General features: G+C 55.8%; 1 protein-coding gene across 1 annotated transcript in view; it reads left to right on the forward strand.

Moving 5' to 3' along the window:
• Positions 1-3,051: 3,051 nt before the first annotated feature.
• The window catches only part of HS3ST4 (heparan sulfate-glucosamine 3-sulfotransferase 4), a 343,884-nt gene continuing 332,793 nt past the window's right edge, over positions 3,052-14,142 (forward strand). Inside the window, exon 1 of the mRNA XM_059692139.1 lies at positions 3,052-4,168. Coding sequence (XP_059548122.1) covers positions 3,438-4,168 — 731 coding nt within the window. The 5' untranslated portion in view covers positions 3,052-3,437. The remainder of the gene's footprint in view (positions 4,169-14,142) is intronic.

Consider the following 14,142-nt stretch of genomic DNA (forward strand, 5'->3'; position numbering starts at 1 on the left):
CTTGCAGGCCTTCCCCAAACCCGTCTTTGCTTCTTATTTGTTGATTTTTAAAAAATCCCCTTCAGTATGGGAGTTATTACACATCCTCCTCATAAATTTCTTTAATTAAAAAACAACAACACACCAATGAAGTTAGCCAGAGTTAGTTTCTACTGCTTAAAAAATTTAGAAGGCATTCGACTTGGCATGATGATTGTTACTGACAGCTCAGCGCCCACGCCGGCTGGCTGGACAGAAGGGTGCACACGCATGTTCTGAGGATAAGGCTTTCCTGGGAGCAGGCATGGCAGGAGCCAGCATTTAGATTCAAATAATTATTGGTGACCACTGTATGTCAGGCACCAGGCCCGGTAATTTGCTTATGTTATGTAAGCCAATTTCATTTTTTTTCTTTTTTTAAATTTTAATATGTTTTTATTGATTTCAGAGAGAGGAAGGGAGAGGGAGAGATAGAAACATCAATGATTAGAGAGAATCAGTGATCAGCTGCCTCCTGCACGCCCCCTATTGAGGATGGAGCCCACAACCCGGACATGTGCCCTGACCTAGAATTGAACCCTGACCCCCTGGTTCACAGGTCGGCGTTCAACCACTGAGCCACGCTGGCCAGACAGTCAATTTCATTCTTGATAAAAACATAATTTATATATGCAGAAAATGCGACGCAGGGAGGTGAAATGACCAGTCGGAAAGCCACTCAGCTGGCCAAGGACGGCCGTACTCTAATGTTATCACCTAACCGTGTGGAGGAGGATGAGGATACCGCGATGCATGTTCAGGTGGTGGGGCACGCAGGACCGTGAGCACAAAGGGGAAGCGGTTGGGGCTTCTCGGGCAGGTGGGCTTTGGGTCAGAGAGGGCACCCGTAGCTTCTGGGGCCTGTAGCAATGAGGCGTGCTGGAGGCCTGGGCACACCTGGGCAGGGGCATTGTAAAACTCAGGCGGGTCTGACGGAGCATGGGTGTAGCTGAGGAAACAGAACAATCCTTCTCTCCAGTCTCCAGGCCCAGGGGGTCTTGGAGGCCGAGTTCTCCCTATGAAACGGCCCCTACTTCTCATCACAGGGTCCTGAAGAACCTGCTCCCAGAAAAAGCCTGAATCAAGAGCAGAGAAGAGGAAGAGGCACCAGCTGAGAGACGCTCTTCTCCCCACACCAACTCTCCCCCAGCAGCTGTAGCCTCACATTCCCGGCGGGCTCTGTTCCTGCAAGAGTCTCTTATTCAAGTGTGACCGTTTGGGGACAAGGCGGGGAAAGGGTCCTGGGAGATTTCCTCTTTAGCAGTCTCCAGGCAAGTAAGGTACATGCGGGGTAGTTTGCGGGGGTGGGCACCATGAAGACCCTGCAGACACCCCACCTACATGGCTTTTTAGCTCCAGCGAGGGGCCCAGAGTTGCCGGATCTGCTGTTTCAACAGAAACCTTGTATCCAGATATTTTTGGGGAAAGCCCTCAATTTTAAAATATTGCAACTGTTTTAAATTTCTTCCTATCACTGTGCTGGCCACACTCAGCTCTCCGTTTGCCACCTCTGGGCTCAATTTTAATACCATGTTGTCCAAACCTTTCCAAATTTGAAAGCACGTCTTTCGTAAAACTAGACTGTGGCACAGGTTCTTTGCCTGGCTGAGAGGGTGGGTAGAGAGTGCGGGTGCTACTTGTGTAGGCGAGCCCTGGGCCACAGGCTTGGCCTCCCGGCGCCTGGCCTCGCAAGGGTGAGGGACCCTGGCAGTGGCCTCCTGGCTGACCTCCCTACGCTGGGCTGGGCTGGAAAGAGGGATGGGTGAGCTGCGTCTCTCAGCTGTTCCCAGCACAGTAATGCAGCTGTGTGAGCCTGAAAAAGCACCCCTGGTTCCCTGGGTGATTTACAGGACACCAGACCCTGCGTTCCGAGCCCCCAGTGCACCATAAAGATGCATTACGAGGGAATAATCTTTATCTGAACCAGAGCTGCGGTGAAGGAGACTCTGTCCAGCTGAGAGCAGCAGTGAGCTTTTGTTCGCTCGGGGAAAAGTCCCTGTTCTTCATCTTATTTGATTAACATTTCTTTTTCCTCTTTGACACTAGGTATCTAGTTAATATTTAGACATTATATACATTTTCTTTCAACTGTTGTATCTATTATGTGATCAAACAAAACTCGAGATGCCAACCACATCAGACCTGCCAGGCACCCAGCTGTGGCTAGCGGATACCTGGGACTCACAGGGCCAGGTCCTGGGAGGGATGGCGCCAGGTGGGGGGCGGGGGGCAGGGGGGTCCAGGGCCAGCCCTGTCCCCAGGAAGCAGAGTCGCCCAACTTGTTTGTTTATTAGGTGTATAGATCGACGATGGCCTCAGTCTATTTCAGTCCAGGGAAATCTGAATTCTTTTAGTGGCAATGTCCCCAAGGGACGATGGCGTAACTGTGATTAAAAAGGGGGCAGCCTCAAGTTTCTGGGCAGAAAGGAGTCACCTGGTGGCAGGACAGAGGCAAAAGGTTTGGGGCAGGAAAACTGGGGGTTTGTGTCAAAGCTCCACCCACTAGGAGCTCCAAGCTAAGATGGGGAAGCTGGGAAGATGGAAATTGGGGTGGGGAAGCTGCTATGGAGAAGAAATCGCTCCGGGGGCAAGGCAGGAGGCTATCCAGGGAGAGAAGGGCGGGTCAGGGGCCGGCAGAGTTTGCCTGGAGTCCCAGGGCAAAGGGAAGCTGAGCTCGCTCGCCCCTGGCCCGCTGCTTCCTGGTGCCTGGCACCGGCGGCGGGCAGCGGGCGGCGGGCGGCGGGCGGCGGGCTTTACGCCCCTAAAGTACTGGTAAAGGATGGAGAACGCGGCGTCCCAGGCTCCAGGGAAAGGGATGCCGCGGGGCTGGGCGGGGAACACCTCCAGTGTGTGTGCGTTCAGGCGGGGGGCACACGATCTCCGCTTCCCGGGCTCCCCAGCCCTGCGCTCGCCTCCGCTCCCGCGCCCCCTCCGCAGGCGCGCGCAAGGCGCACACCCCCTCCCTCGGCGGCGCGGGGCGCGCGCCCGGCCTCCGCCTCCCCTCGCGCCGCTCGCTCTCCCGGCAGAAAGTTAGCAGCGGGAAGGAACTCGGGGCCGCAACAGCGCGCGGCGGCGGCGGCAGAGGCTGGAGCAGGAGCCGCGGCCGAGCCTGGAAACGGAGGCGCTGCAGGCGGAGCAGGTGCAGCCGGGCCCGCGCGCCCCCCTCGGTCCCCTTGCCAGAGGCTGAGGGGGGGAGCCGGGGGGCCGCCCGGACTCCGCGGGCAGAGCGGGGAAGGGGGCCATGCGGCCGGGCTTGCCCCGGGCGCAGCGGGACAGCGGCCAGGGCCGGGGGCGCAGCGGCGTCGCTTCATGCAGCCGGGGCGGCTGGGCAGCGGCGGCGGCGGCGGCGGCGGGGGCGGCGGCTGAAACCATGTCCGGGCAGCGCTGGGGGCCGCCGCCGCCGCGAGCCGGGAGCCGCGATGGCCCCGTGGCCCGTACCTCCTCCGCCGCCGCCTCCGCCTCCACCTCTCGCCGTGCCGCCGCCGCCCGGCGCCTCGGCTAAGGGGCCGCCGGCGCGCAAGCTGCTGTTTATGTGCACCTTGTCCCTGTCCGTCACCTACCTGTGCTACAACCTCCTGGGCGGCTCGGGGTCCCTGCAGTTCCCGCTGGCGCTGCAGGAGCCGCCGGGCGCCGCCGCCGAGCCCCCGCCGAGCCCGCCGCCGCCCTCTCTGCCGCCTCCCCCCGTGCGCCTCGGCGCCCCCTCGCAGCCGCCCGCGCCGCCGCCGGACAACGCGAGCCGCGTGGAGCTGACCGAGCCTCCCGAGCAGCCCGCCGCCCCCGGGGCCGACGGCTGGGGGCTGGCGAGCGGCGGCGGCGGCGCCCGGGACGCCTGGCTCCGGACCCCGCCGGACCCCAGCGAGATGACCGCGGTGCGGAGCGCGCTGCTGGAGAGGGACGCGCAGGAGTCCAGCACCACCGACGAGGACCTCGCAGGCCGGAGGGCGGCCAACGCGAGCAGCGAGCGGGGCGGCGCCGCCAGCACCCCGGACTACGGGGAGAAGAAGCTGCCCCAGGCGCTGATCATCGGGGTCAAGAAAGGCGGAACCCGCGCGCTGCTGGAGGCGATCCGCGTGCACCCGGACGTGCGGGCGGTGGGCGTAGAGCCGCACTTCTTCGACAGGAACTACGAGAAGGGCTTGGAGTGGTACAGGTAGGACCCGGGCTCGGCGGTTGGGGGACTCGGAGGGAAGTCCTGGCGCCGTCCTGGGGGCCCCGCGCCCCGCGCCCCGCGGAGGCTCTGGAACCCGGGCGGGGCGCCCGGGGCGCGGCGGGGAGCTCTGGGGCCAGTCAGGGCGAGGGAGGAGGTGGCGGCGGGCTCTGCCTCCCGAGCTGCGCGTCCAGCCAGCTGCTTTCTGAATCTGCGCAGCTCCATGCCTGGAGTCCCCAGCCCTGGTGCCCCCAGCGTTCCTCCCGCAGGCTCTTGGGGAGCTCTGCGCTCCTGTTGGGGACGCGGAGGACGGAGTCAGGACAGCTATGTTGACTAAAGGGCGTTGAGATCCCCGGGAATCTCTCAGAATCGCCCTGGAACGCATCTGCGTGGCTGGAATCCAACTTTAAGTATTTTCAGGTTAAAGCAAAATGAACAGGGAACAGTTAAAAAGGTGGTGCTGGCGAGTTCGGGCTTTCTAGTAAAGACCTAGGATGTCCCCCATCTCCAGAACTTTCTGTCCCCCTTGGCCGGATGAACACTGGGTGCAGGTGACAGAGGTGCCCTGGGTGTTGCTGCCTGCACCCAAGCTCTTCCCAAGAAGGTGGACATTTACCCCCCTCCTGTTGCCCCCTCTGCCGGTGGCGGCGGGGGGCGGGGGGGGGGGGTAGGGGGAGAGAAGAGGGCACCAGAAAGTTGAGCGCAGGTGAAATAAATGGATGCCCCAGCTTCCTTGCCAGCCATAACATTTAAAGCAGCACTGGCGCAGATGCCCGCATGCAAGCCTCCGTTGCGTTTCTCCTTCCCTCTCTCCTCCTGTTTTATGTCTCTTTGGAAAACGGATCTGGCTGGCTGGCCCCATCTCTGTTGCATCTCAGTAATTAATTGCAATTGTCAAACGGAAACACAGGCTGTGTCAGCTAAAGTGATGTTATCATCTTAACGGAGCCAATAGGTAAACTAAGGATTGTTTCCTAACAAGTTGTTTTCCTGTTGAAGGGATGGCTGTCTCAGTTTAAATTACAGCCTGGGAAAGTTTTAGAAATGACAACTTCGGAAATATACAATATATGTGTGATCGATCCCCCCCCCCCCCCTCCCTTTAAAATGTGCCTTGTACTTGGGAAGCTGGAGAGAAGTGCACTTGGGGCATAAACATTCCAGCACATGAAAGAACATAGCGAATGTGCCTGTTAATGTCCTGTCTGTTTCAAAAGCCAGAGCTAATTGCAACATTTTAGGAGGCTTCAAACAGCCCCTTCCTCTCCAGACATGAAACAGCAAGTGCCCCATTTAACTGGAAAATCAGTGCCGCAAACATCACAGCCATGCCTTCCAGGTTGCAGTTATCACTAAGACGGTGTTAGGATGAGGAATGCACCCCTACGAGGGGCGTGATGTCTGGGGAGGGTTCCCTTAAATGATGGTTGCAGAAAGGTTCTAGCTTCTTCTGTGGAGCAGCTTTGGTCTCATGAGGGTAGCTGGCTCCCCCCCCCCCCCCCCTTCTGATTTCAAAGCTGTGTATCTTGTGAGAAGTGTCAAATGCCCTTTTGGGGAGAGGGCGGCTTAAGGATCAGATCTTTCCGGAATGTGTGTGGGTAGCTTCGCAGCAGCTGGAAACAGAAGTGGGGGCTGATGAGATGCCGCAAAGGTGGTGTGGGGTGTGTGTGGGATGCGAGTCAGGAAGCCCGTGGGAGGGGCTGGACAATTTTCTGAGGAGGGGATGGAAGATGCCTGGTTTTCCCATGTCCTTTCACACCGAGGCTGGAAAAGGAGGCACATGCACTGCCTGGCCGTGGGGACCTGGCTGTGGTGTCTGGGGCTCCCCTTCCAGCTGTGACACCAGGGAGGACCACGTGTCGTCCTGTCCTCAGTCCCGCCCCCGGCTGTCCGGGTGGTGGGCCCCTGTATTGCTGAGGTGTCACCGGAAGCACTGGAGGAGAGTCTGTCGAACACGGAGGGAATTTTAGCCGAGCGGACTCTCAGGACCCCCTGCACCCACAGAAGCCACGTGTGCCCGGACGACTTGGTGTCTCTCTAGCCTTACCAGGGCCAGTGGGCTCGGAAGGCCCAGAGATTTTCCTGGGCTCTGTCCCCGGCTCCAGCCTGTGTGTGTGGAGGAAAGTGGGCATGGCATCCTCGCTGGCTGGTAGAGAGGAGGCTGTGGCACCGAGTCAGACCAGGACAGACACCTCGCTCTGGGGTCGCTGGTGTGGCTCCGCCTTGGCAGTGGCGGCCTCTGGACTGAAGGGCTCCTCTTGCCTGGAGTGCCGAAACCCACCAGAACCTTCCTTTTCTGTCGCCTGATGACGCAGCCCTAGGTGAATTCAAGGCCCCCCCCCCCCCCCGCACTTCTTTTTCTTTTCAGGGTGCCTCCCATGGCCCACCAATTCTGCAAATGCTTCCCGCGAGGGGGGCAGGAGCAGCGGCTGCTGCCAGCAGGGCTGGCCTGGGCCTTCCGCGGGCCGCCCAGCAGCCAGCAGCTGTGCCTTCTCCGAGCCACTCCAGTGGTGTCTAGATCCGGGTTTTGCTTCCTCCCGTGCTGTTGATCTAATGTGATTTAAAAACACATTTGGGATTAGAACATGTGCCTCAGATTTCCAGGCCCAGATAGCCTCCTGGATTAGGGCGTGTTCCAGCCGCCGCAGAGCCGGCTCCCCTCGTGGACAGCACAGGCCAGCGGTCAGTCAGGGTGTGGGGCAGCTTGCACCCTCCACGCCCCGCCCCAGACAAAAGGGCAGAGTCCCAGTCGCCTCACGTGCTCTGGTGTGAGCTGTGAGCTGCACAGGCAGGGCCTTGAAGGGCTGTAAGGACGGGCCCGGTGGCGGGGCTGCCACAGCAGAACTCATCAAAGTGAGGAGGCCAGGAGCGCGGCCTCCCCCGCGGTTTAGACTGTGCGGCAGCCGTGGCCGCGTAGCCTTTTGGAAACTGCCCAGGGCGATGGGAAGTGACCCTCCAGGGCTTCAGGCTGTCCTCACTGCCAGCCGCTGACACACGGCCCCTGGCTGGGGAGCGCCACTCAGGGGAGGGCTGCTGTAGTCCCGCCAGCTTCCGGAGGACAGTGGTGACAGCGTGGTTCCCACACTGCGTCTGGAGAGAGAAGGGAGGAGGACGGCGCCTGTGATTGCGGTGGTTGGCGCTGTAGAGGCCTGTGATGACGTTTGGGCATCATGATGAGGCTGTGAGTGTGATCGAGACACCCCTGGCCCACAGGTGGCTCGGAGGGCACACATCCTGCTCAGGGTTTCTGGGAGGGTCCCCGTGAGCTGCCCGCGGTGAGCTGCCCGAGTCTGCCCCACCGCAGAGCTTCCTCTGCCCCGCGTGGCCACACAGAAAGCACTGGGAAGACCGTCCTCGTTCTTGTGTTCCACAACTTTTACCAGTATCTTCCGTGTCTCAGTACTGTTTCCGGTCCTGGGGAGAACGTGGGCCACAGGAGAGTGGAAGCCAGCCTCGTTCGTTCTGGAACTGGCATTTCACCGGGGAGGGGGGAATGGCAAACCCACACGTCTTTCTTTGTGCCTCTGTCAGTGTGGCTGCTAGGAAATTTAAAGGTACACTGGCGACTCACATTTTATACCCGCTGGACAGGGCTCCCGCAGATCAGTACTTTTAAACTCCAACACGAGTCACCTGGGGATGTTGTTAACATGCAGGCTCTGATTCAGACTGGGAGGGGCGGGGGATGCTGACACTGCAGGTCCCAGGGCCTCACTGTGAGGGGCAGGGGCTTAGAGCGTAATCGGTGCGCACACACGTTTTACCTAAAATCAAATGATCAGGGAACTCCTCTCTGTGGGAAGGACGTCAATGAAGCGAAGGAGGAAGGTCCTCCCAGGTGAAGAGCTGGGTGGAGAGGTTTTCAAATCGAGGGGACAGCAGGTGCAAAGGCCCTGGGGTGGAAACGAGCCTCAAGGATTTCCAAAGTGTTCTTTTATTATCCCCAAGGCACATCCTTGGTAGCCAGACTAGCCTGGGTTCAATTCCTGGCTTTGCCGCATTCTAGTTGGATGGTCTTGGTTGGATAACAGCCTCAGTTTACCTGAGAGTAAGTCCTTCCTTGGATTGTTGGGAGGAATAAAAGAAATAACACAAGTGAATATATTTTCTAGGCAAAAAGTGGGTGCTAGAGCAGAAATCCAAATAGGCCCGAACTGGGTTTTTCCACTTCTCAGTCTTGTTGGTCTCATCTGCTTTACCTGCTATCTCGGCTGTGAGAATGTTCACAGAATGTTTCCTTACCCAGGTGTTTTGGGAAAAGTCTAATCATGACTGGCTTTGCAGTCTGTCAGCTTAACCTTTTACGCCAGGGGTCGCGAGGGCTGTGGGGAGCCTGCAAATAAGGGAAATGAACCAGGTGGGGAAAAACGGGGTGAATGTATTCTGTAAAGGGGTGCCACTGCTGGCTTCCCAGCTACTCTTCTCCATGCTCAGAGGTGGCGTCAGGGCTACCCGGTCTCCCGTTCCGTAAGAAAGTGGAAATTAGGTTTTGATGTGAAATCTCCTGCTTTTGAATGCTGGCAACAGAGTGAAATTTCTTGGAAGTGCTGTGTGGGCCAGCACCGGGAGGCACGCGGAACCCATCGCCGGCTGGATGCCGCAGCTGCTCCCGCTCCCAGCCTCTGCTGCCGGCCATGTCGGAGACGGCTGGTGTGCCCAGCCCCTTGCCCCCGCCAGGACCCTGCTTCCCGGGCTACTTCAGTGTCCGTTCCCTGCCCCGTCCCAGGGCATCACAGCGTGGGGCAGAGGTGGTGGCCGCAACGCAAGGGGGCTGTATGGAAACGGACATCGAGGCAGAACAGGGCCGCTTCCAAACACATTTCCTGCTTCTTCCCAGTGAGCGTTTTCTGGAAGGTGAAAAATGCCCATGTGTTCACTCACTGATCGTGAGTGCCGGGATCTGATCCATGCGGATAAGTTGCGCTTATAGGCTCTGGTCAGAAAAGTTGGGTTCTAGGCTGTGTTCTGCCACCTACCAGTTCTACTGGACATCAGGTTACTTCAATCAACCAATCTCTCTCTCTCTCTCTCTCTCTCTCTCTCTCTCTCTCTCTCATCTTTGTTTCTTAGATGATGATGCTAGATTGTCTCCAAAGGGCCTGCCTATTCGTTCACTCAGTGAAATATTTTGGTTCTAGAACAGATTTCTGTATTGCTCAGAGGAAGAAAAGGGTAGAGTAGACGTAACACTGTTTGCAGCATGATTTTGTATCTTTGAGCCAGAATCCACTCATCCTCATTGCGTGACACTGGACAAGCTACTTAATGTCACCAGGCCTCGATTTCTTCATCTGCATAATGGGCTTCCTGATACTTCCCAGGGGTTATGTGAGGATGAAATAAAATGGTATCCATAGTACCCACAGAGTTTGTGACAACCAGTTTCCCTCTCCCCTTTTTTCCTCTCTCTCCCAGTTTTTCTTTTTCCCTTGCTTTTCTCTTCATTTCCTTCCTTTTATTTTATCAGTCCTGAAGGTCCCAGAGAGAAAGCTGTAATGCATTTTTCCATTTGAATGTAGTCTTTTATTTCCAGATTATGTCTGAATGAGGGACTTCAAACCCTGAAGCAGCTCTTAAGTAGCTCTCCAGAGAATAATCAAAGCCGGTTCCAGAATTTGGTCTCTTGTAACTTGAGCAGAAGGAGGAGAGGAGTCAGCGGGGCTGTCCAGCACGGGTGAGCTGTGGGCGGCAGGCGGGCATTTTCCGGAGCCTGCGGCAGGAGTGCGTGCTGCCCGGGACAGGGCGGCTTGCCCTCTCCGTCTGCGGAGCTGAAGCAACTGCGAACGAACGCAGGGCTGGTCAGGAAGGCCCGGGAACTCCTGTGACGGGGCTGCTCCCACTGCCCCCGGCCATCACACACAACTCACTCTTAGTCTAACTTCCATTCGGGTCAGGAGAGAGGCCTGGAGACGGATGAAGGGCCGATTGCTAGGCCGCGTGTCAGAAGGCGTCCAAGGCTTTGGTCTCACATGATGGACGGGGACGCTGGCTCCGCACCTGCCGAACCTCCGCCAGTTACGGCAACCGCTCGATTCCATGGGTTTCTGTGGTTTAACAAGCGCCTCTCTCACTCTCTTGGGAATTTCACTCTGAAATTATAACTTGCTGAGGGAACCTTTCAGCCCAGTTTGCCGTTAATTAAAACCAGGCTGTTGAATTTTTTTTTTTTTTTAACACTTACCAGTTAGGATTACCTTCTTTTAAAAATTTTTTCGACCTTTACTTAGATATAAACATCTGTTTACAGGGAAACAAGGCGACACATGAAGGCTGTAAATGCTAGAGATTGAACTGAAACTGTTATAAACAAGAAAAGTAATTTATTGGCTTATGTAATCAGGAAGACTTAGGGGGTACTTGGCATCAGGAAAAGCTGAATCCAGGGGCTCCATTGGCGTCGCCAGGTCTCCCCCTTCCCGGTCTCTGCCATGTCGGTTCCTGCCTTGCTTCATTCTCAGGCGGTGTCACCACATTTTAGGCAAGATGGTCAGCAGCAACCGTGATAAGCATGTGTATGTTTATCAATTTATGGAAAATGATTTTCCTTAAGAGCTTCTGTAAGAAACTCCTGCAGACGCCGTGGCCCCGCTGGTCATGTGCCCCTCCCCACAGCAGTCCTTGTGCAGCATCCAGCCAGGCTGGCGAGGTGGCCACCCTCGGCTTGGGGGGTGGTGGGAGCCGGGAAGCAGGGTGAGTCCCATTGGAACCATAAGGAATGGTTTCCCCTGCAGAGAATGTGGTGTTCAGGGATTCTGTTGCTAGAAGTGGGGGCCAGTAAATCACATGCCTGTTAAGCATATAGACCCACGCTGGGCCAGGCCAGGCCCAGGGTCGCTCTCAGTATTTTAACCCAGGAAGGGGAACAAAGGGCTATTTTGGGAGGCTCGGTGCCTTTGTCTTAGCCATTCATTTATTCGTTTATTGCGCATGTATTGATCGTTAACTACTTGCGGGGTCAGACGTGCGTCAGTCATGGCCAGTGATCTGAAGGAGCTCCTAGGGCAGAGAAATGGACAAGCACCTGATTCCATTTCACTAAAGTCCCGACGAAGCGGGATTCACTCCAGGAATGGAAGGATGGTTCAATCTTAGAAAAATCGAATAATTTGACTTATTCTTAATATGGATAAATGAGAAAATCCTCGGATTTGTTTTATGGATGCTAAAAAGACATCTGATCAAATTAAATATCTATTCCTGATTTTTAGTGCATCCCGTGATAAAACAGGGTCATTCCCAAACCCAGCATCACGTTTAGTGGTGTAACACTAGACCCCCCCCCCCCCCAACTCCAGACGCAGAACAGAAGCCCACAGTCATCACTGTTATTTACTGTTGCTCAGGAATTAATAAATGATACAATTAGATATGGAAAAGAGGGAGAAAGTGGGAGGTAGAATTATCACCATTTGCCGGTAAGTTACTCTCTTTTTTTGAAAACTTAAGTAAACAATGACGCTATTAGGAACGATAATAGGATTTATTAAGGCAAGGAAATTAGTATGCAAATCTACAATTTTCCTATATGCCTACACCAGCAATTTTGAAAATATAATGAGAGACAATATTCTATTTATAGACTCAACCCAAGAGACAAAATAACTAGGAATAAATTTAGCAAAAATTGCAAGGGACTTGTAAGGACAACATTTTAATACTTTACTGAGGGGCAATAAAAAGAGACGAGTAAATGGAGAGAGACCTCTTTCTCTAGGACAGTATTTCTTTCTTTCCACCCACCTGCCAGCCCCTCCCCCCTGCCCTTTCTACTGGGGTTCTTTGCTGCTAGATTGAGATCAGCGCAGCGTGTGTAACAAAGGTGTGAAAATATTAACTCTGTGAACATGGCCCACGTGTTGGACCTCATCCTTAGGATTCCCTTACTTCCCACATTTTGTTTGACCGAAGAGAGGAGGGTCAGACAACCGTTACGGTTCTGATTCAAAAACAGTGTTATAAATCCTTGGTGGGGGGTTGCCTGATTTATATCCCAGGTTTAGGGGTGGCCGGACTGTGCCCAGGTGTGGATTAACAGCTGAGTTGGTGTAAATTTAGAGGCACTTCTGCTGTTACAAAACAAAAAACAAACAAACCAGGGACAAGTGATGGTTATTTTAATGCACCAGGGAGAGGAGGATTTGGGTGTGAATGAATAACAGTATCAGCTGTGGCAACAGGATCGGGCTGGCAACGCAGGAGCAGTGGCAGCCGCAGCAATGGTAACAGTAGTGGCGGCAGCGGTAGCTGTGGTGGTAACAGCGGTGGCAGCGGTGACAATAGTGGCGGCAGCAGTAGCTGCAGAAGCAGTGGCAGTGGTGGTCGCAGTTGCCGTGGCGGCAGCAACAGTGGTGACAGTAGCGGCAGGAACCGTGGCGGCGGTGGTAGCGGCGGTGACAACAGAAGCGGCGGTGGACACACATTGTACTTGCGTGTGCCAGGCTGTGTGCCAAACGGCGGATTCGTCCAGTCTTCACAAGCACTTGGTGAGGCAGGTACTGTTTTGCCCGCGTTTTACAGACGAGGAAATTAAATGATGGCACAAGGAGGCCCGAATGTGGAGTTGGGATTCACACCCAGGGGTTGGCCCCCCACGTACGCAGGTCCTTTATTTGCCCCGGCTCTTTCCCTCCCCCGGCGTGTCCTCCGGCCTCCCGGGGAGGGGGCGGGAGCTTCAGGCTGGCCTCGCTTTCCCTCTGCAGCTGTGAGGCCCTGCATCAGACTGGCGGGCAGGCCCACCACCCAGCTCCCTGAGGGCTCTTGTCGCAACACAAGGGCTTCCTTTCTGCCCTTCGAGCAAGTTCACCCCCACATTAAGGCCTTTTTATTCCCCGTGTCCCCTCCTGGGACCATCGCCCCATCCTCGGCTGCAGGTCTCCTCACCTCCCCTTCAGGTGGCGGCTCAGATCTGAACTCAGAGCCCTTCCCAGCCCCTAATGTGCTTGTCCGCGTGGCGTTTCTTCCTCGGCTCCTCTTGCCCTCACTAGAGGGCAGACTGCGTGGGACCAGGGGTCTTGTCCATCGTCTTTGTTGCCAGTATTTGGCACACAGTAGGTACTCAGTACCGGTTAACTAATCACTAACTACGAATGAATGAATGAAAGGAGTGCATTGTGTGTGCTAAGTTGTCTTCCGAAACCGTCTGAAAAGAAATAACACCTCTTTTGGTAACTGGCTGAGAATTGTTCTGATGTCTTTCTCACACTATTTTTGCAAGATTATTTTGGGTGTAAGAAAGAGAAACCCACTCAGACAAGCTGTGGGTTAGATAGTCTCCCCAGAAGTTGCCTTCAGCACACGGCATTGTCCCAGTTATGCCGCACAGCAGCCTGGCGCTGCCCATACCCCCTTATCCCCTTTTAACAAATAAAGAGAACGCCATCTCAGAAGGGCGAGCGGCAGTCCCCGGGTCACCTACAGGCTGTCACAAGCCAGGTGTCTTTTCGCTGCCACACGTGGCTTTTGGTTTCTGGCCTTTTCGTTGCTGTCACTGCCAAAGTGTTAGGAGAGTCTGGGTTATTCCCCATGGGCTGTTGGGCTCCAGGAGCAGTTGGGATTACATGATTAAAATCGCGTAATTGCCACTTAATAATCCAACCATCCCGCGGAGGCCCTCTGCTTCATTTGTGACTCCCCGAGGCATACATACACCTTTCCCTGTGCCTCCAGGGGAAGCCTTCTGTGGGGGTCAGAGGCCTGGGTGCCTCAGGAGCTGAGGAAGGAACGAAACATTCACGTCAAAGTCCCTGAGCGCGTCTGTCATAGGGCGCTGGGGCTGTTTGGAGCTTTGTGGTAGTTTGAACAATAAAGCTGAGCCTGGAACCAGGAATTAAGGGTTGGAGTGCGCGTCCCTGGTCTACCTTGCTTTGTGTGCATAGGTGAGTATGTGGCCTGCTAGCCCTGCTCCCTCATCTCCACGGTGGGAAAACAGCCTCCCGTCACGGCGCAGGGACGGCCAGGATAGGCTGACGGGATGCGCT

The sequence above is a fragment of the Myotis daubentonii genome, chromosome 4, assembly GCF_963259705.1.
Source record: "Myotis daubentonii chromosome 4, mMyoDau2.1, whole genome shotgun sequence".
Taxonomy (NCBI): Eukaryota; Metazoa; Chordata; class Mammalia; order Chiroptera; family Vespertilionidae; genus Myotis; species Myotis daubentonii.